Below are 22,022 nucleotides of genomic sequence, written 5' to 3' on the forward strand. Positions count from 1 at the left end.
ACCCAGAATGCTTATCCCTAATCAAATCCATTGCTTTTCCTAGGAATAAAAGTAATCATTCAGCGACATTTGTTAAATTGATATTTGCAGTAACCCTACCTTGATATTTTTTTAACCTTTTTCTATTGGTCGACAAGAAAGCAACATATATGCCAAACAGTACGACTGTCAAAACCTTTGGCTTTAAGGTTGAAAATGTTACCATAGCAGCTCTTGGCAAAAGGTTTGATGAAGAATACAAACTGGTGGGAGACCAGTGAATCACCAAAACAGTTTCAGAACTTATTTACATTTATAAAGTAAGGAACTCAACCAACATGTATATGTAAGTTTCAAATAGTTTAATTGATCCCACCTGCACCAATGGCACAAAAAGAGTTGACTCTTAAATCAAGCACAGGAAAATAGCTCGGACCGATCAAAGTTCATTTTCAGTGATTTCAGCGATTTTGCTGTTTTCAGTCACTACTGACACAGTGGCTTGAGACTCAGCGCGCCTCTTCCTGCCCCCATGCCTGTCGCAGGCGTTGCGAAGCCATATCATCATTTCTCTCTCGACCTGGTCTTCTGTTGTTTTGAAGGCAACGTTCTTCAGCATCGCTTCTGTGAACACACATTTCACAAGGCAAATTAACTGCCAGTTTCTTTGAATACAACTGTATCGAAATAACTACACGTCAACGTGTATAGAATCATCCTAGGCAAACTGAAAGTTTCTGAGAATAAGCCCATTTAAAGAAACAAAACAATTGGCTTTCAAATTATCCAATTCGAGATGGTTTGAGATCACGGGATGTCTTTATGAGGCCAGCTTGTACTACTGATCATGTGAATAATTTGTATGCATTCACACTCAAAAAATATCACATAGGCCTTACTCAAGATGCTGAGGGGCAAGCATACTTAAACTAAAGGGGCACCTCAGACGGTTGGGTAACCTAATTTTACCCATTTATAGCTACTTCTGATAAAAATGGCACTTTCAAGGCAAATTTTGGAAGGACAGTGTCAAGAGGTCGGATTCTGTAATACGGTTGATTAGAACTGGTCATAATTTTTCATGAACATTATTCATTCGCCTGTTCGCCGATCCCATTCTGCTACTCTTGTCGGAATAAAATACTGTTTACTGTTTTCTCACAATAGCGTACCTTATACCGACGACACAACACAGCATCAAGACAAACACCAGTGTAAATGACGTCACAGTACAATGCACAAGTGACATTAAGCCATCTTTCCTACGTCGGTTACACCATTAAGGTTTTGTATATGCCGCTCTTTTAATGTATCTGTTTTTCCAATCTTATAAAATGACAAGTTCAACTAAATCCCTTTATAGTATGTAACGAGTTTTGTAACCAGCAGTAATTGACCAATCCAATAACCAAGAAATTACTTAAAGGGGCTATACCGGATATTTTCAGCAAAAAAAAATTGATAGTCACAAATCAATCAAATCTTATGTTATTGGTAAAGAACTAGGCAAAATAATACTTCCCACCAAAAATCAGCCTCATCCATGCACGTTTTAGCCCGTTGATTAAGTTGATAAAATTGCTAATTCGACCCGAATTAACGGTTTTATTGAACTTTATCTGCTGTTCTAAACACTAAGGCGTGCATCAATGAGCCTGATTTATGGTAAAGGGCAATATTTTGGGCTGTTCTTTAATAATGGCATAGGATTGGATTGATTTGCGACTACCACTTCCACTTTTTGCTGAAAATGTCCGGCATAGCCCGTTTAAAAGAAAAGAAAATAAGGCCTCACCGAAGTTTATCGTCATATGAAAGGCAATAAAAAATTGTTGGTAAAAATATTTTTATTATTTTTCTACGATTTTTCCTCACCAGGTTATAAGCGTTTGAAATTTTAGATTCAATGGAGGCCTGTTTCGGCCATAAAAAGGTCCAGTGATGTCATAATTCTGCTTTCAGTTCTGTAGATCATACATGTTGGATGGATACTACGTCTTCGATTAAAATGCTTTGGGTGATATTGGCTTGCGTATTAAATCATGAAAGTTTGATGCCGGAATAAACAATTGCTGCGGAATTAACAAATTCCTGTGACGTCACTGGTTCTTCGGTTCTCAATAGGCTTCCATAAAGTCAAATTTTCAAATCCTCATAACTTTGTAAGAAAAAATCGCAGACAATAAATAAAAATATTTTTGTGAACCATTTTTCATTTGAGACTAACTTGTTATCAACCCTTACTATGCTTTTAAGGTCTTTGTGGCATAACAAAAGAATTGGCAGAATACTCTGTGTTCAATTCGGAATTGCAATACCCTTTGTATAATTTGCGAAATGTAGCAAGGTACCTAAATATAGAGTCAAAATGAATTGTATGTCTTTTCTTGGAGTTGTTAACTTGCTATAATAGCAATGTTGATGAGTGGAAATTCTAATATTATAATTTGCGCCCTGCATACTATTACAGGTACTGTTGTGTTATTTGTGTCAACTAACAGCCTAGATAATGGATTATCAAACGGAATTAAGGAGAAGCCAAGCAACGTTCCAACTGGATAGGCAAAATTGAAACTGGTCCCATTTTATCGGGCTATTTTCAACAGTTTTAACATGAGTGAGATAGGAAAATTTCAATTTTGGACACCCTTCTCAAGAAAAATGACCTCTAAACGGGCAAATTGGACACCTTGCTTCAGATTTCTGGCTAAACCCCTGAGCCGAAGGCTGGAGCCCAAAAACAACTGGTCAATTCATCAAGGCGACCTGATGACCCTGACAGGATTTATTATGGGAAATAGAAATAAAAGTCTCCTTCAGGGCCTCTAATCAACTACATAATGGACAATCAGTATGGACCAGTTGTTTGAGCGTTCATGTCTGCCGCTTTGCCTGTCAAACAAAAGGTCAATTCTGTAAGATAGTCCATTATTTAAGGGATTGAATCACCTGACAGGATTTTATTTCATTAAGTGTAAGAAAACTAAAGAACCACAATTATCCTAGCTTAAAGGCCTTTCATTCCACTTGTATAGTTGCACGCACTTTGAAATTACGACTTGCAACACCACAATCAACTGCCAATTATGGTAGTTACTTGGAGCTGCCATTTTTGATCTCCTAGACTCTTCTTCTTTGTAGGTAGGGATTGTTTCAAGCACTTTTTATGATCAGGACAGTTCAACTTATATTTCTAAAAGCACTGTTACGATCTCCCATCTCTATTAAATGTAACAAAAAGCAACAACAATATTTGAAGGGGATAGTACATAAAGAATTTTTTAACTTATTCCATGACAGAACACAGTTCAGTTCAATGTTGGCAGCTCCCAGTAATTAGCATAATTAGCAGTTTACCATGCTACCAAAAGTACAACCAACTATAGAATGAGGAACGAAAGCCATTTTAGCTTGGATACTTGTGGTTCTTTAGTTTTCTTCCCCTCAAAATACAAGACTGAGGTAAAACAGACAAAATGAACATTCTTCAACTCCAATTAGGTCATGAAAAAAAAAGAGAGAATGAAAAACTATAATATTTAACCCACCAATCACCAATGCGATAGATGGGAAGCAAATTGCCAAGGACCAAAATGCAGGCACATAAACTTTGTCCAGGATACATTAATATCAAAAACAAATGCTCAGTAAAATGCTTACTTTTCATTGCAGCGCATAGGCGCAGACCACCAAATGCTCTCTTCGGTTCAGTCTGCTGACCTTTCCAGCCCTTCCTCCCTGCCCAATTAAGGTTCAGAGCAACATTATGGGATATGGTTTGAGACATCACCCGTCTGGTCGCCTCCTTAAGATTAGAACCCCCGATGAGGCTGAGTTGATTGACCTACAATAATATTACATACTGGTATAATAACCTTGTGTTGTAAAGCCAAAATAGCATTGATGGTTACCTATATTGTTTTTTTTACATCCTGAAGGTGATGCTAAGTGAAAATTTTCAAGCTGTAAAGCAATACAGTTGTTTGCCAAAAGTTGGCTAGGGTGGTGATGGGTTGGGTGGGAGTCAAGTGCTACTTCTTTGAACATGAAGCTGCGCTAACAAAAAACCCCTGGACCCGAGGGCTCAAGTAATACTAAGTGAATTCATCCCTCCTAATGCTTATCTGAGCCATGTTTATATGTGAGTATAAATTGTGCTTGAATAATAAATTGAAATTGAAATTGAAATTATCACTCTAACTCCCCATACTAATTCTATTCATCAATCCTTAAGGTGAAACATCTCATGTTCCTGAAATATCATCTTGCAAATTCTGTGATGTTACTCAAGCTGCCTTACCTTATTTTCTTTCTTAACGGCACCTTAACATACTGCCACCCCCAACCCCCTTTCCATTTTCCATAATAGACCATCTTTATGTACTGCCATTGCCCTTCCAATCCTCTTCCGTTAATCATTATTATGTACCAAGCCTCTCCCCTAAATCCCCCGCCGCTGATAATAGTAATGTACCATGCTTCCCCCCCCCCCCCTCCCCATCCAAATCAGCCGCTGTGGACCATATTTATCTATGTACTCCCTCCTCCATAGATTATTATGTACCATAAGACCTCCCACCCATGTCCCCCGCCCTCTACATCTACCGGCAGCCATAGGAAGGTAGAAAAAACACATAGAATAAAGTATAAGGCACAATAGTGACATAAAATTGCCATACCAGTACAAAAAAATTATCAGCCCACCAAGTTTCATTGAGGTAACTCAATTGGTTTTGACCACGACAATACCATTTGGAAAACACTGTAGCAGCTGGATCCAAATAAGAAATCCATCATGTCCACGAAGTTTCAACTCCGGAAATATCTGCAGCCATGTAACACCCAAGACGAGATGACACCCATGTAACACCCAAGACGAGATGACCATCCCAGCATGGCATCCGTTTTGTTTACCACGTTACAAGAGAATCCTGTGATGAGTTTAGGAGCAGATGCGTTGACAAGCTCTCTTGCTGGTATAGGCACATACTGTCCAAAATCGGACAAGAATTTACTATCATTAATATCTATCATAATAGGGCAAAAACTTCAGAAATAATTGAAGCAGCATCTTGAAGTACGAGAAGATGAGTTGTCAGCTTAAGCTTGCTTACAGATAGATGAACAGACAGACATCAACAAACTTACCAGTGATTTAGCAATTTCTTTATCTTCAATTTTGTTTTCCATTCCATCCAGCTCTTCCATGGACTTTATTGGAAAGGTATCCATCACATCTATGGTGCCACTTGATGCCTCTTTGCTGATCATCGTGTTCAGCAGCTGTCTTTGGGACAAAACCTCTTTGCGGACTTCATCCAAAGATACCTGGACAGCACTGATAGCCTTTAGTATTTCTCTGTCTGTGGCTGAAAAAAGAGCATTATAACTATATTTAATGTACACGCTGTTTAGATTTAATGAAATCGGTCTACAGCTAGTGTTATTTGTTGTCACACAACTTTCAAGATCAGGCTGTTGATTTAGTTACATCATCGGTCCTTTCAGTGCGATGTGTCAGTGCGTGATGTACCGGTATTTATGCTGTTGACTAATCACATTACCTGCACAATGATTGTCTTTTTGCATTTTTGATACTATTTTGTGTACTTCACGCGTGTATTCTCGAATTCCGACTCATATCTATCGACCACAGCCTTGTGGCACTTGAATGTAAACAAATCTCCCTTGCTTGTCGCCCCTGCTTTTCAGAACGTCGCGACGTAATCAGTACGCTGCTTTATTCATACTTGCCCCTGATGACACATATTCCAGTTGATGCTGTTTATGGTTGTTTTACCGAATATTAAAAATGTGGCATTTGACCTTGAACTCCAAAAACAAGCCTTACATGTTAAATTTGTGTAAGATAGGACACGGTACCTTGTCGATTGTCCAGTTGTATACCAGCAGGAACATGGAGGCTTGGAAAAGGTGGGGACTGGCGGGGCTGGGGGGAGATGTTTGCGTTTAACTGGTCCGGCAACAGCTTCATCATCACCATCATCGTCTGTGTCGCTGTATAGTGTTCGCTCTTTGCGCCTGTACAGTAAGGCAATCGGTGCATTATAACATGTGTACATTATTGTTCACTATCAAATTATGATAGTGCTCTTGTCAGAAAAAAAATGCGAGTTTGGAAGCAGCGCGATCTTAATTTGCTCTGTGAAGCAAGGCTGAGATCGTTCCTTTCAGTATTTCTGTTATATGATGGCGAGTCAGTATTTCTGGGCATCCCCGGGTGGAAGAAACCCCTGGAAGAAACCAGGGTAAACCACCGACCATTGGCAAGTCACTGACAACTTCTCCACATAATCAAAGGTGGACAGCAGGAGGTCTCAAACGAATTGCAGTCCATTAATACCAATATTACCTGATTTTTCTTGGTACTTACAAGCGTTGTCGTCCACCTTGCAAAAGATAGCCTCACGGCCTGGAATAAGAGAAACATTCCCTGACACTATGGGAAATCGATCCCGGGATGTCTTGACCAGCACTTCAGCAGCCAAGAGCGCTAGCCACTACTCCATGGCTGTGGGCGATAGTGTTTTAAGTTTTGATTTGTTTCTCTTTATTCTTTACAGGAGACTTATTGTTGTAATAGTGTTGTTTTAATGCTGTTCTCTCTATGTACCTTCTTGCACCCTTCCCCATTCCAACTTCATCATCTGTTTGTATGTCTGAGGTTTCCTCGGCCATTCGAAGCTTTCTTCTGCCATCCTCATAGCTATCTGCATGGAAAATGCAGAACATTTGACTGACTGACTGATTACAGTCCATTTTTATTACACCGTACTCATGAGTATTTCCCTTATATGACAGAAGGTCAGTATTTATGGTTGGGTGGAAAAAAAACAGGGAAAAACCACCAGTTGACCACCAGTTGACCTTTGGCAAGTCACCGACAACTTCCCTCCTGTATTATACAGTGATGGAATGCGCTACTTCTCCAGCAAATGCGGCTCTGTTTTCACAGCGCTACTAGCATCATTGTTCTCGAAAAGTTTGAATTTGCATCCAACATGTTGATCACTGGCTTCCCTGCGCCACGGCCCACAGGCAAGAATATCTGAATTAGGCAATAAGATGATAGATCAATTGTGGTTTAAACCTGACTGACCAATTGTGGTTTATCCCAGGGGGGGGGGGGGGGGGGGGGGGGCATTTGTTCCCCAAGGCCTGGCACCTATGCATTTCATTTTCATATTGTCCATTGTTATGTGTAAACAATACAGCGAACCGAGTTTTCTCAATTTCTTAGTTGTCAACACTTAAACAAGTATTTATTTTTACCTAATTCTGTTCAAACCGCGCTGCTAAGGGGCATGTGTGGTAGTATATTTGCAATCACATGAACAGTTAGAATAAAACCCTGTCTGAGGTAAGTGACAGGGAGACGTTTTCATTCGGCTGTGTGAGCCAAATATCCCAATGTCTCACACACGTCACTGCTTTGGTTATTCTCTTTCCGCTGTACGTTCATTTTGTTTTGTTTTAACATCATTTAAGTATTTAATATCACCTTACATGTATTTGCACAACGGCCACCAACTTCATACATTGAGGAAACTAGAGCACTAGAAGTAAACCATTGCTTTGTTGCACACTTGTGATACCAGTTAAACATTTGCTGCACCAATATAAGATGCTTAATTGCTATCGTTAGAGGCTATCGGTGCAGCACCTGAGATGAATTTTTACATTTGCATGACACTTGCTGCACGACCTGTAAAACAATGCATGGAAAACCTGCCTCAAGTCATTCATCTGAGTGTGTTGTCGGCGAACATGATTGTAATGATTCACCATCACAGAGGTTTTTTTCATTTTTTGATATCAAAAAGGAATACATTGGAGCTATTTTCTGATGGTTTGAAGGTCAAAACTGCCCCATGAATGTACAGTTCTGCAGCCTGCAGGTAACAAGAGACTAATTAATATGTGGTTTACGCGTCTTAAAATGGTTAGTTTTTTCCCTTTGAAGTATATGCAGCATTATTTAGAACCTTAGAATCACCATTTTCTGAACTGTATGTCTGACATGTAATATAATGAGTTAAAATTAATAATGAAACGTTTTACATGATACTCACCACAAGCAGACAGAATGCGAATGCTGTAACTTGGCCAAGTTTTGTCAGCTGCTACTCTGTCTTTTACAGCTTTAGTTACGTTAGACATATTGCGATACGGTGGCCAAAAAGTTTTTGTCTGAGACTGTAACCAGTTGGAAGCAACAAGCTCTACTTCATCCGTCTCCACAAAAACTACGACGGCATACATTGTCAATGACATGTATGTCTGTAAATAAGAAAGGATTCACAAATTCAGTACATTTACACAAATCACAATTACATTTGGGGTGTATGTCACATACAACATTGTTCTTCAATTCTTTTATAGTCCTTCACTAGACTTTAGAAACAATAATTAAACAGTGTCATGATTAGGCTAGTTCAAGCTTGGAAAGGTTTAAATACATGTATGTACAGTATGTAGATATTTATTGTCTAATAACTGAAGTACATTTCCATTTTCAATGACAATCCCTCTAGTTGGTCCTCTAATGTTTTCACAAATATTAGAAACTTGAACCACAGTATCATTAAATCAATATACATACATACATATATATTGGCAATGTCTGGGAAATAGAAAGTTATGGTAAGGCAGGCATTTGGAGCTTTCTCAACAAAAAGATTTGATCAAATTATCGCTCTTGGATTAAATTTAAAAAACACACAAAAAAGACTATTGCTACTGATTCTACATGTATAAGACTCCAACCCTGCATAATGTCACGTGTATATCACTTTTCTGTACCTAACAGCCGTGAATAAGAGGAATTGCGACATGTACAGTTTTATATGGCAACAACACATATTTCCGAACCACTTCCTGGATGGGAGCAAGCAACATGGAGGTTTGTCACAGAGGTCGGTGACCATGTGGATGTTGATTTCACTTGAATTGAGAGGGTAAGAGAAAAATGGTCTACATGATCTGAATGACTGATAAACCACCAGTAACATCACCACAATACAAAATATTTTTTGATGAGGCAAACCCTTTGACCCTACCCCAACACAATTGTTGCCGGTTTCTGTTACAACACAGAAATGGTCCAGTTCAACTTCTGTGTATTGGACACAGTTCTGGTATTTATATCCCTGTGGAATTGGACCAAGAAAATGTTTGCTTTTTCAGTCCACCATCAGCAGCTGTGGGCAATGTAGCAGCTGAGGGAGATATCTGAGAGATCTCTTTCAGTCTTGCGACAAGCTGCTGTAATGGCAAGCTTTTCTTCCGCACAAGCCGCTTCAGAGTTTTCAGGTGGTTTTCAAAAGGAAATGCTGATATTGTGTCAAGAGGACCATGTATTTTCACCTCTTGAGCAAGGTTGGACCAGATTATGGACATTGTACACGACCTGGGTCAGCACCGTAAAGGTGCGCAAAGTGTTGGACAAAGCTTACTAGAAGCTCATGTGCATAGCCCACTAACTGATAGCAGAGAGGACGGACTTATAAGTATGGTAATTCCGACTGAGAGCAGAGAAGAAAGTTTTGTACAACTCATCAGCGATACTGTCCTTTAAAACAACAGTTCCTGTGTACAAAAGAAACATGCGGAATTCTGTTTGCCATCCATCGGTCTATCTCTGACAGTGAACGGGGTTTTCGTGCAAACTCCTTAGGTATAAATTTACACATGTGAAGCAAGGCAGCTGAAATGCGTAATTTTGTCTGAGGCCCTAAGCGGAATTGTAAGATGGACCCCTTATCAATAACACAAGGATACGACGCATTACACCGAGGCACACTAAGTGCATATAGTCAATTGGAAACTGTGACACCATAGAGAACAAATTGCAAAGCGGACTTGTTCCAGTGTGATGGTTCTTATCTTCCTGCTTTTCAAATGATTCATCAGTTCGCAGCGTTGCATGAGTTTCAGGAAATGTCATTTTCCCATTATACACGCCTTTTTGTGTACATTTTTCACATGCGGAATAACCTGCGTGACACTTGATTTGTTTGATAAAGGCACGTGCTGGTGCATCACAGATGAAGGATGTTATGTTAATCTGGTAATGCCTACCTTTGTATTGTATCCCCTCTAGTTTTAGCTTTGTATACTCTGTGATAAAATCTTTCAAAAATTCAGAAGGATCCTTTGGTTTTTCTTGTCCAACAAACAACCCAATGACAAACGGCTGGCATTTTGCTTCATTTTGTATCATTCCCAAAATAGGCCACAGCTGAGTGTTACTACTTTTGAAAATGGGGAGTCCATCCGTATTCACCTGAACATCTATGACTTTGATACATTCCAGATTTTTGTTCAATTCTATCCTTCGAATTACACAACCTTGGAGTCCAAAATGATAGTAAGAACCCCCACATATCTGCTTTATCCCCACAACATGTCCAGTATCCAAAAGAGTCCTGGGGTCTTTAGGTAAATTTGGATGATGGTTTCTAAGTAAGACTAATAGCCTGCCAACTGCTGTGTGAGTGATGTTATTTTCAACTGCCCATGCAGCTAACAAATCTGACGACAAAACATTTTCTTCCTCTGAATCAGTACTACCGCAATCATTAAATCTATCACTGTCTACATCCATTGTTTGTATGCTGTTAGGAAATGTCCCTTCATTGTCAATTATGTCATATAATACATCATTGGTTTCTGCTTTGTCTGTGAATGTATTATTTTGTTTGGAGCTAGCATTAATGTCGGTAGTGGTATTGTCAACGGAACAAGTGGCAGTATTGATAGAGACATCGGCTGTAGTACGGCTACTACTGCCAATGCCAGATGGAGTAGTACTACTGGTACTTCCACTAGATTGATCATTGTTATTACAGACAAATTCTTGACCTTTCACCAAACCATGCTCCAAAGCTGTCTGTCTACTTTGCTGGCCTTTAAGCTGACATGACCTTGAACTATTTTGAGCAATGCTTATATTGGACAGATATTTATTTACATTTTCATGTATCCGCCTTCTTTTAGTCCAGTACGACATATTGTCAACTGACTTTGTTTAATAAGTCACATGTACTCACTATTTTAGTGATTCACTGATTGCAATCTGTGTCAATAAATAAGCATGGCATCAAAAACGAAGTAAAGAATGCAGCATGTCTGCTTTAGCCTTTACAATTTCAGTGCTTCCCAATGATTGACAATGTCCCCATGTAAATTTATCCTTGTCCGTGCCAAACTGATAATATAGGTAGACAGGGCCTTCGTTTGGCCTACTCGTATGTATCTATAATCTAGAAATTGAAAATGGAAAGTGAAAGTGAAATGTACTGAATTGCCGTCACTCATTATGTTTTTGTAACAGTCTGTAGTTTTTACGTTTTCGTGATAAAAGTTCGAGACAATCTTACCGTAGCTCTAGGTAGCAGCCGACAGCTTTCTTGGCGCCAGATCCCAGAATTCACTGTTACAGAATGTTCGTTAAGGAATGGCTATCGTCCGGTCCGGCATTGGCCCGGTATCACGCCGGTGAGCGCACCGGAACAGAACGTCTCGTACATTTTAGGTCTCGTACTTTTGTGCTCGTTAACCCAACAGTACTCGTCAGCCTACATCTTTCGGAGATTTCCGCTTAACTCCGGTCAAGGTACGGAAACTCCGAACGTTTTTCCGAGCGCTTACGAGCGATTCAAATCGGAACATCGCTCGGAGGTTTTCGCTCAACTCCGGTCAGGTGCAACAAGGCACGGAAATCCCCGACCAATGTTTCGAGTTGTGCGAAAACAAAATATGTCATATTTTTATAATATCTACATGCAGCTTTAGCTCCAGAAAACAGTTATTTTCACGTTCCATGTAAACAGAAACTCACATTTGGTTATGTTGAAATATCTCAAGTTTAAATCAGTTGTAATAATTTGCCACTGTATGCTGATAAAAAATAAATAGCCCCCCCCCCCCCCTAAAAAAACAAACAAACAAAAAAAAGCAGAAAAAAAACACACACACACAAAAAATCAAAACAAAAAAACAAACAAAAAACAAAACACAACTCAATATTATTCTTTTTATTTCTTTGGACCCAGGCCTGTGCAAACTTATCTAAAGAAAATTTTGCGCTTCGTGGGACTTGACGGGATTTTTTAAAGTCTCCATAACGGCAAAGCTTCATTGGGTCAGCAACGGGCAAGTTACGGCGATATTTAATGGCTCAATAATGGCCAGCCAATAATGGCCCGAGGGTGGGTCAGTACATGCTTTGAGTATCGGTAAAACTAAACTGGGCCAGCGCTGGGCCAGATATGGCGATCATAACACTGGCAAAATAGCGGCAAGCCGGAAATGGTTCAGCACTGGCCTTGTTAAACTCTCCAACTGCCGGTACTGCCGTAACAAACCGGTTAAGTCCCGGAATTGGACCAGTACATTCATGTTTATTGGGGTAGGACGGGGGGAGGAGGGGTCGCTAAACTGGTTTCGCATTCAGAGTATGGTCATCGATTCTGAATATTTCAGACTACTGGCGGAAAAATGCATAAAATAGAAGAGCTATTCAGAAACATAAAATGTGCATCAACAATGAAATTTTTGGGGAAGAGTGCCTGTGCCTTTCTTCATTTTCCTTAAAAACATACTCTGATACTACCATTTCATTTATCCTTTAGCTGTTTTTTCAGTCATCGAGGATTCTTTTTGTGCCTTGCGTGGTACAATTTTATTTGCGAGTAATTACAGTGTTCAAAAGTTAATGAAGTTAGTTGAAGGTATCTATAATATCAGTGAGATAAATTAATTTATCATCAGTATGTCCATCACCATGTTCTCGTGACTGGACAGTTTGTTATGGATTCAAAGCAAGCTATTGTAAAATCTAAAACAAACAAACAAAAAAAAAACAAAAAAACTGACCAGTGAATTTACAACATGATAATGACCATAACGTTTCACTTTTAATAACAGAAAAGATTTGTGCATGTAGAGATGCTACTACAGATAACGTCATAATCTTTGTGGAGAACAAGAGAAATACATGGCGTATGGGTACAAGACTTGATTAGGTGACAGGGCTTATCAGCCCTCACTATTAGGCCTACTATACATGCATTAGTTACTTCTAATCTTAACGCATCTTTTCATAACAACATAACTGATAACTGAGTTTATGTTTTTACTTTCGTCAAGAGGCAGTGTTACAAAGAAAGAAAAGCTAAATTCAGATTGGTCAATTAAAATGTGTTTTCTTACCTATTTAATTGTTGAATGTTGAGTTTGCGTATATGGCGCTTTTCTAAGATTGACAGGTCACAATCTGGTAAAAGAGACTACTTGATTTCACCTTGTTCCCATAACCCCAGTACATGCACTTCCGCCAGAGCGTAAATCGAAAGCACGCGGGTAGCGGTGTGGCAAAAATGAATTTTATCTCCACGTTGTACTGGTCAGTGTATCTTAATTTCTGACTGATAACACTTCTGAGTTGTCTAAACATTTTTTAGACATACTTTTTCACTGTTCTCTGCCTTCAAGCCTTTTCTGACATGTCTAAGTTTTGTGGACTACAAATTTCTGCAGGTCGCATCCAGTTGAGCAAGGCATAATCTGCCTATCTGTATCATCTGTCAGTGTCCGTCAGTGTCAGTCAGTGGACTAAATGCCAATGACTGATTTGAAACTGCTTTGAAATGGATTCAGCTGTTAAGTTTGATGCAGTCTGAGATTGAGGCCACCCGTCTGACTCACAAACTTAGATTAAGGCCACCCGTCTGACTCACAAACTTAGATTGAGGCCACCTACTTGCTTGACTCAAAGGGCGCTTATGATTATACAGAAACACTGGTGTCGCAAGCCTAGCCTAGCCAAGCCTAGCCTAGCCAAGCCAAGCCAAGCCAAGCCAAGCCAAGCCAATCCGATCGTGGGATGTTAATTGCCATTATTGTTACGTGATTGGTCCTCATAATCTAGCAACACCGGTGTTTTTGCATAGTTGTAAGCACCCTAAATCCGAAATTGGGACCTTGATCATGCTTGACTGACAACCTGAGATTGACTGAATCACATCTCAGATTGCTTGACTCACAATCTGAGATTAAGTCCACTTGCTTGAGTACAGTCATAGACTGAGGCCACCTGATTGACTCACAATCTGATATTTTGAGGAAATTTTGCCAAAAGCAGGTTTACCTACTTTATCATGTATTAATGTATAGCCATGTGACTTTTTGTTTGTTTATGTATGTGTATAGACGCATATTTGTAGGTTAAATACTGATATGTATTTTCATTTCAGATCCAGCAAACAAGGAAATGAGAGCTAGTTATACACACACTTCCTGACTTGAGCCAAACTCCTGGGAGATGTTCACTTGCTATGGAGGCCCATGTTGATGAAGGTACTGTAAAACTAGACTGGGATATAACCACAAAGCTGTGATGTAGAGCAGATGTAACCACAAAGCTGTGATGTAGAGCAGATGTAACCACAAAGCTGTGATGTAGAGTGGATATAACCGCAAAGCTGTGATGTAGAGCGGATATAACCACAAAGCTGTGATGTAGAGCGGATATAACCACAAAGCTGTGATGTAGAGCAGATATAACCACAAAGCTGTGATGTAGAGTGGATATAACCACAAAGCTGTGATGTAGAGCGGATATAACCACAAAGCTGCGGTGTAGAGCAGATATAACCACAAAGCTGTGATGTAGAGTGGATGTAACCACAAAGCTGTGATGTATAGCAGATATAACCACAAAGCTGTGATGTAGAGTGGATATAACCACAAAGCTGTGATGTAGAGTGGATATAACCACAAAGCTGTGATGTAGAGCAGATGTAAACACAAAGCTGTGATGTAGAGCGGATATAACCACAAAGCTGCGGTGTAGAGTGGATATAACCACAAAGCTGTGATGTAGAGTGGATATAACCACAAAGCTGTGATGTAGAGCGGATATAACCACAAAGCGGTGATGTAGAGCGGATATAACCACAAAGTTGTGATGTAGAGCGGATATAACCACAAAGTTGTGATGTAGAACGGATATAACCACAAAGCTGTGATGTAGAGCGGATATAACCACAAAGCGGTGATGTAGAGCGGATATAACCACAAAGCTGTGATGTAGAACGGATATAACCACAAAGTTGTGATGTATAGCGGATATAACCACAAGCTGTGATGTAGAGTGGATATAACCACAAAGCTGTGATGTAGAGCGGATATAACCACAAAGCTGTGATGTAGAGCAGATATAACCACAAAGCTGTGATGTATAGCGGATATAACCACAAAGCTGTGATGTAGAGTGGATATAACCACAAAGCTGTGATGTAGAGCTTATACACACATCTCCCTCGCGGGAGGGAGACATGGGTTTCAGAAGACGTTAAAGCTGCCAGTCTTGACATTTCTTGGTTTGGCACTTACTCAACACTAAAACAGTAAATGATGTATATGTTATATGAAAGATATTAAACAGTGTCCAGAAAAACAGTTTGACATAATTTTTTATAAAATTGTTTTCTGCTAAGTAAACAGGTTTCAAAACATCAGATTCTACACTGGTCTGTAGTAGACCATGCAGGGAGTCTCAGTGATGGTACATCCACATCCATATTGTCAAGGTCCATTTGGCAAATGCCTTCATGGATCTGTACGTGTACATGTCCATTTTGAGTGATTAAATGGAGCGGTCTGTGTGTGCTAACCTAAGTGTCGTCACTGGTGCCAATATGAGTGATGAAATGTAGCAGTCTGTGTGTGCTAACCTAAGTGACGTCACTGGTGCCAATATGAGTGATGAAATGTAGCAGGCTGTGTGTGCTAACCTAAGTGTCGTCACTGGTGCCAATATGAGTGATGAAATGGAGCAGTCTGTGTGTGCTAACCTAAGTGTCGTCACTGGTGCCAATATGAGTGATGAAATGTAGCAGTCTGTGTGTGCTAACCTAAGTGACGTCACTGGTGCCAATATGAGTGATGAAATGTAGCAGTCTGTGTGTGCTGACCTAACTGACGTCACTGGTGCCAATATGAGTGATGAAATGTAGCAGTCTGTGTGTGCTAACCTAAGTGACGTCACTGGTGCCAATATGAGTGATGAAATGTAGCAGTTTGTGTGTGCTAACCTAAGTGATGTCACTGGTGCCAATATGAGTGATGAAATGTAGCAGTCTGTGTGTGCTAACCTAAGTGATGTCACTGGTGCCAATATGAGTGATGAAATGGAGCAGTCTGTGTGTGCTGACCTAAGTGTCGTCACTGGTGCCAATATGAGTGATGAAACGTAGCAGTCTGTGTGTGCTGACCTAAGTGTCGTCACTGGTGCCAATATGAGTGATGAAATGTAGCAGTGTGTGTGTGCTAACCTAAGTGACGTCACTGGTGCCAATATGAGTGATGAAATGTAGCAGTGTGTGTGTGCTAACCTAAGTGATGTCACTGGTGCCAATATGAGTGATGAAATGTAGCAGTCTGTGTGTGCTAACCTAAGTGTCGTCACTGGTCCCAATATGAGTGATGAAATGTAGCAGGCTGTGTGTGCTAACCTAAGTGTCGTCACTGGTGCCAATATGAGTGATGAAATGTAGCAGTGTGTGTGTGCTAACCTAAGTGATGTCACTGGTGCCAATATGAGTGATGAAATGTAGCAGTCTGTGTGTGCTAACCTAAGTGACGTCACTGGTCCCAATATGAGTGATGAAATGTAGCAGGCTGTGTGTGCTAACCTAAGTGTCGTCACTGGTGCCAATATGAGTGATGAAATGTAGCAGTGTGTGTGTGCTAACCTAAGTGATGTCACTGGTGCCAATATGAGTGATGAAATGTAGCAGCCTGTGTGTGCTAACCTAAGTGACGTCACTGGTGCCAATATGAGTGATGAAATGTAGCAGTGTGTGTGTGCTAACCTAAGTGTCGTCACTGGTGCCAATATGAGTGATGAAATGTAGCAGTCTGTGTGTGCTAACCTAAGTGTCGTCACTGGTGCCAATATGAGTGATGAAATGTAGCAGTCTGTGTGTGCTGACCTAAGTGACGTCACTGGTGCCAATATGAGTGATGAAATGTAGCAGTCTGTGTGTGCTGACCTAAGTGACGTCACTGGTGCCAATATGAGTGATGAAATGTAGCAGTCTGTGTGTGCTGACCTAAGTGACGTCACTGGTCCCAATATGAGTGATGAAATGTAGCAGTCTGTGTGTGCTGACCTAAGTGACGTCACTGGTCCCAATATGAGTGATGAAATGTAGCAGTCTGTGTGTGCTAACCTAAATGATGTCAGTGGTCCCAATATGAGTGATGAAATGTAGCAGCCTGTGTGTGCTAACCTAAGTGACGTCGCTGGTGCCAATATGAGTGATGAAATGTAGCAGTCTGTGTGTGCTAACCTAAGTGATGTCGCTGGTGCCAATATGAGTGATGAAATGTAGCAGTCTGTGTGTGCTAACCTAAGTGTCGTCACTGGTGCCAATATGAGTGATGAAATGTAGCAGTCTGTGTGTGCTAACCTAAGTGATGTCACTGGTGCCAATATGAGTGATGAAATGTAGCAGCCTGTGTGTGCTAACCTAAGTGACGTCACTGGTGCCAATATGAGTGATGAAATGTAGCAGCCTGTGTGTGCTAACCTAAGTGATGTCACTGGTGCCAATATGAGTGATGAAATGTAGCAGTCTGTGTGTGCTAACCTAAGTGACGTCACTGGTGCCAATATGAGTGATGAAATGTAGCAGTCTGTGTGTGCTAACCTAAGTGATGTCACTGGTGCCAATATGAGTGATGAAATGTAGCAGTCTGTGTGTGCTAACCTAAGTGATGTCACTGGTGCCAATATGAGTGATGAAATGTAGCAGCCTGTGTGTGCTAACCTAAGTGATGTCACTGGTGCCAATATGAGTGATGAAATGTAGCAGCCTGTGTGTGCTAACCTAAGTGACGTCACTGGTGCCAATATGAGTGATGAAATGCAGCAGTCTGTGTGTGCTAACCTAAGTGACGTCACTGGTGCCAATATGAGTGATGAAATGTAGCAGTCTGTGTGTGCTAACCTAAGTGACCTCATTGGTGCCAATATGAGTGATGAAATGCAGCAGTCTGTGTGTGCTAACCTAAGTGACGTCACTGGTGCCAGTATGAGTGATGAAATGTAGCAGTCTGTGTGTGCTAACCTAAGTGATGTCACTGGTGCCAATATGAGTGATGAAATGTAGCAGTCTGTGTGTGCTAACCTAAGTGTCGTCACTGGTGCCAATATGAGTGATGAAATGCAGCAGTCTGTGTGTGCTAACCTAAGTGATGTCACTGGTGCCAATATGAGTGATGAAATGCAGCAGTCTGTGTGTGCTAACCTAAGTGTCGTCACTGGTGCCAATATGAGTGATGAAATGTAGCAGCCTGTGTGTGCTAACCTAAATGATGTCGCTGGTGCCAATATGAGTGATGAAATGTAGCAGTCTGTGTGTGCTAACCTAAGTGATGTCGCTGGTGCCAATATGAGTGATGAAATGGAGCAGTCTGTGTGTGCTAACCTAAGTGATGTCGCTGGTGCCAATATGAGTGATGAAATGGAGCAGTCTGTGTGTGCTAACCTAAGTGATGTCGCTGGTGCCAATATGAGTGATGAAATGTAGCAGCCTGTGTGTGCTAACCTAAGTGACGTCACTGGTGCCAATATGAGTGATGAAATGTAGCAGCCTGTGTGTGCTAACCTAAGTGATGTCGCTGGTGCCAATATGAGTGATGAAATGGAGCAGCCTGTGCGTGCTAACCTAAGTGATGTCGCTGGTGCCAATATGAGTGATGAAATGGAGCAGTCTGTGTGTGCTAACCTAAGTGATGTCGCTGGTGCCAATATGAGTGATGAAATGTAGCAGTCTGTGTGTGCTAACCTAAGTGATGTCACTGGTCCCAATATGAGTGATGAAATGTAGCAGGCTGTGTGTGCTAACCTAAGTGTCGTCACTGGTCCCAATATGAGTGATGAAATGTAGCAGGCTGTGTGTGCTAACCTAAGTGTCGTCACTGGTGCCAATATGAGTGATGAAATGTAGCAGCCTGTGTGTGCTAACCTAAGTGATGTCACTGGTGCCAATATGAGTGATGAAATGTAGCAGTCTGTGTGTGCTAACCTAAGTGACGTCACTGGTGCCAATATGAGTGATGAAATGGAGCAGTCTGTGTGTGCTAACCTAAGTGATGTCACTGGTGCCAATATGAGTGATGAAATGTAGCAGTCTGTGTGTGCTAACCTAAGTGACGTCACTGGTGCCAATATGAGTGATGAAATGTAGCAGTCTGTGTGTGCTAACCTAAGTGTCGTCACTGGTGCCAATATGAGTGATGAAATGCAGCAGTCTGTGTGTGCTAACCTAAGTGACGTCACTGGTGCCAATATGAGTGATGAAATGTAGCAGCCTGTGTGTGCTAACCTAAGTGATGTCACTGGTGCCAATATGAGTGATGAAATGTAGCAGCCTGTGTGTGCTAACCTAAGTGACGTCACTGGTGCCAATATGAGTGATGAAATGCAGCAGTCTGTGTGTGCTAACCTAAGTGACGTCACTGGTGCCAATATGAGTGATGAAATGTAGCAGTCTGTGTGTGCTAACCTAAGTGACCTCATTGGTGCCAATATGAGTGATGAAATGCAGCAGTCTGTGTGTGCTAACCTAAGTGACGTCACTGGTGCCAGTATGAGTGATGAAATGTAGCAGTCTGTGTGTGCTAACCTAAGTGATGTCACTGGTGCCAATATGAGTGATGAAATGTAGCAGTCTGTGTGTGCTAACCTAAGTGTCGTCACTGGTGCCAATATGAGTGATGAAATGCAGCAGTCTGTGTGTGCTAACCTAAGTGATGTCACTGGTGCCAATATGAGTGATGAAATGCAGCAGTCTGTGTGTGCTAACCTAAGTGTCGTCACTGGTGCCAATATGAGTGATGAAATGTAGCAGCCTGTGTGTGCTAACCTAAATGATGTCGCTGGTGCCAATATGAGTGATGAAATGTAGCAGTCTGTGTGTGCTAACCTAAGTGATGTCGCTGGTGCCAATATGAGTGATGAAATGGAGCAGTCTGTGTGTGCTAACCTAAGTGATGTCGCTGGTGCCAATATGAGTGATGAAATGGAGCAGTCTGTGTGTGCTAACCTAAGTGATGTCGCTGGTGCCAATATGAGTGATGAAATGTAGCAGCCTGTGTGTGCTAACCTAAGTGACGTCACTGGTGCCAATATGAGTGATGAAATGTAGCAGCCTGTGTGTGCTAACCTAAATGATGTCGCTGGTGCCAATATGAGTGATGAAATGGAGCAGCCTGTGCGTGCTAACCTAAGTGATGTCGCTGGTGCCAATATGAGTGATGAAATGGAGCAGTCTGTGTGTGCTAACCTAAGTGATGTCGCTGGTGCCAATATGAGTGATGAAATGTAGCAGTCTGTGTGTGCTAACCTAAGTGATGTCACTGGTCCCAATATGAGTGATGAAATGTAGCAGGCTGTGTGTGCTAACCTAAGTGTCGTCACTGGTCCCAATATGAGTGATGAAATGTAGCAGGCTGTGTGTGCTAACCTAAGTGTCGTCACTGGTGCCAATATGAGTGATGAAATGTAGCAGCCTGTGTGTGCTAACCTAAGTGATGTCACTGGTGCCAATATGAGTGATGAAATGTAGCAGTCTGTGTGTGCTAACCTAAGTGACGTCACTGGTGCCAATATGAGTGATGAAATGGAGCAGTCTGTGTGTGCTAACCTAAGTGATGTCACTGGTGCCAATATGAGTGATGAAATGTAGCAGTCTGTGTGTGCTAACCTAAGTGACGTCACTGGTGCCAATATGAGTGATGAAATGTAGCAGTCTGTGTGTGCTAACCTAAGTGTCGTCACTGGTGCCAATATGAGTGATGAAATGCAGCAGTCTGTGTGTGCTAACCTAAGTGACGTCACTGGTGCCAATATGAGTGATGAAATGTAGCAGTCTGTGTGTGCTAACCTAAGTGTCGTCACTGGTGCCAATGTGAGTGATGAAATGTAGCAGTCTGTGTGTGCTAACCTAAGTGATGTCGCTGGTGCCAATATGAGTGATGAAATGTAGCAGCCTGTGTGTGCTAACCTAAGTGATGTCGCTGGTGCCAATATGAGTGATGAAATGGAGCAGTCTGTGTGTGCTAACCTAAGTGATGTCGCTGGTGCCAATATGAGTGATGAAATGTAGCAGTCTGTGTGTGCTAACCTAAGTGACGTCACTGGTGCCAATATGAGTGATGAAATGTAGCAGCCTGTGTGTGCTAACCTAAGTGATGTCACTGGTGCCAATATGAGTGATGAAATGGAGCAGTCTGTGTGTGCTAACCTAAGTGACGTCACTGGTGCCAATATGAGTGATGAAATGTAGCAGTCTGTGTGTGCTAACCTAAGTGACGTCACTGGTGCCAATATGAGTGATGAAATGTAGCAGTCTGTGTGTGCTTACCTAAGTGAGGTCACTGGTGCCAATATGAGTGATGAAATGTAGCAGCCTGTGTGTGCTAACCTAAGTGACGTCACTGGTGCCAATATGAGTGATGAAATGCAGCAGTCTGTGTGTGCTAACCTAAGTGACGTCACTGGTGCCAATGTGAGTGATGAAATGCAGCAGTCTGTGTGTGCTAACCTAAGTGTCGTCACTGGTGCCAATGTGAGTGATGAAATGTAGCAGTCTGTGTGTGCTAACCTAAGTGATGTCGCTGGTGCCAATATGAGTGATGAAATGTAGCAGCCTGTGTGTGCTAACCTAAGTGATGTCGCTGGTGCCAATATGAGTGATGAAATGGAGCAGTCTGTGTGTGCTAACCTAAGTGATGTCGCTGGTGCCAATATGAGTGATGAAATGTAGCAATCTGTGTGTGCTAACCTAAGTGACGTCACTGGTGCCAATATGAGTGATGAAATGTAGCAATCTGTGTGTGCTAACCTAAGTGACGTCACTGGTGCCAATATGAGTGATGAAATGTAGCAGCCTGTGTGTGCTAACCTAAGTGACGTCACTGGTGCCAATATGAGTGATGAAATGGAG

At 41.3% G+C, this 22,022-nt stretch overlaps 2 protein-coding genes across 2 annotated transcripts in view; one reads left to right on the top strand and one right to left on the bottom strand.

Moving 5' to 3' along the window:
• Window positions 1-403: 403 nt before the first annotated feature.
• On the bottom strand, window positions 404-5,568 carry LOC135476365 (uncharacterized). Its single transcript, XM_064756364.1, has 4 exons — window positions 5,544-5,568; window positions 5,128-5,348; window positions 3,640-3,823; window positions 404-603 (listed from the first exon to the last, which is right to left on the bottom strand). Exons 1-4 carry the CDS (start codon window positions 5,566-5,568, stop codon window positions 419-421), a joined length of 615 nt encoding a protein of 204 aa, XP_064612434.1. The 3' UTR covers window positions 404-418.
• Window positions 5,569-13,341: 7,773 nt separating this feature from the next.
• The window catches only part of LOC135476367 (tRNA (uracil-5-)-methyltransferase homolog A-like), a 35,693-nt gene continuing 27,012 nt past the window's right edge, over window positions 13,342-22,022 (top strand). The window contains exons 1-2 of the mRNA XM_064756366.1: window positions 13,342-13,408; window positions 14,259-14,361. Coding sequence (XP_064612436.1) covers window positions 14,340-14,361 — 22 coding nt within the window. The 5' untranslated portion in view covers window positions 13,342-13,408; window positions 14,259-14,339. The remainder of the gene's footprint in view (window positions 13,409-14,258; window positions 14,362-22,022) is intronic.

Source organism: Liolophura sinensis, chromosome 10 (genome assembly GCF_032854445.1).
Source record: "Liolophura sinensis isolate JHLJ2023 chromosome 10, CUHK_Ljap_v2, whole genome shotgun sequence".
In the NCBI taxonomy this organism is placed as follows: Eukaryota; Metazoa; Mollusca; class Polyplacophora; order Chitonida; family Chitonidae; genus Liolophura; species Liolophura sinensis.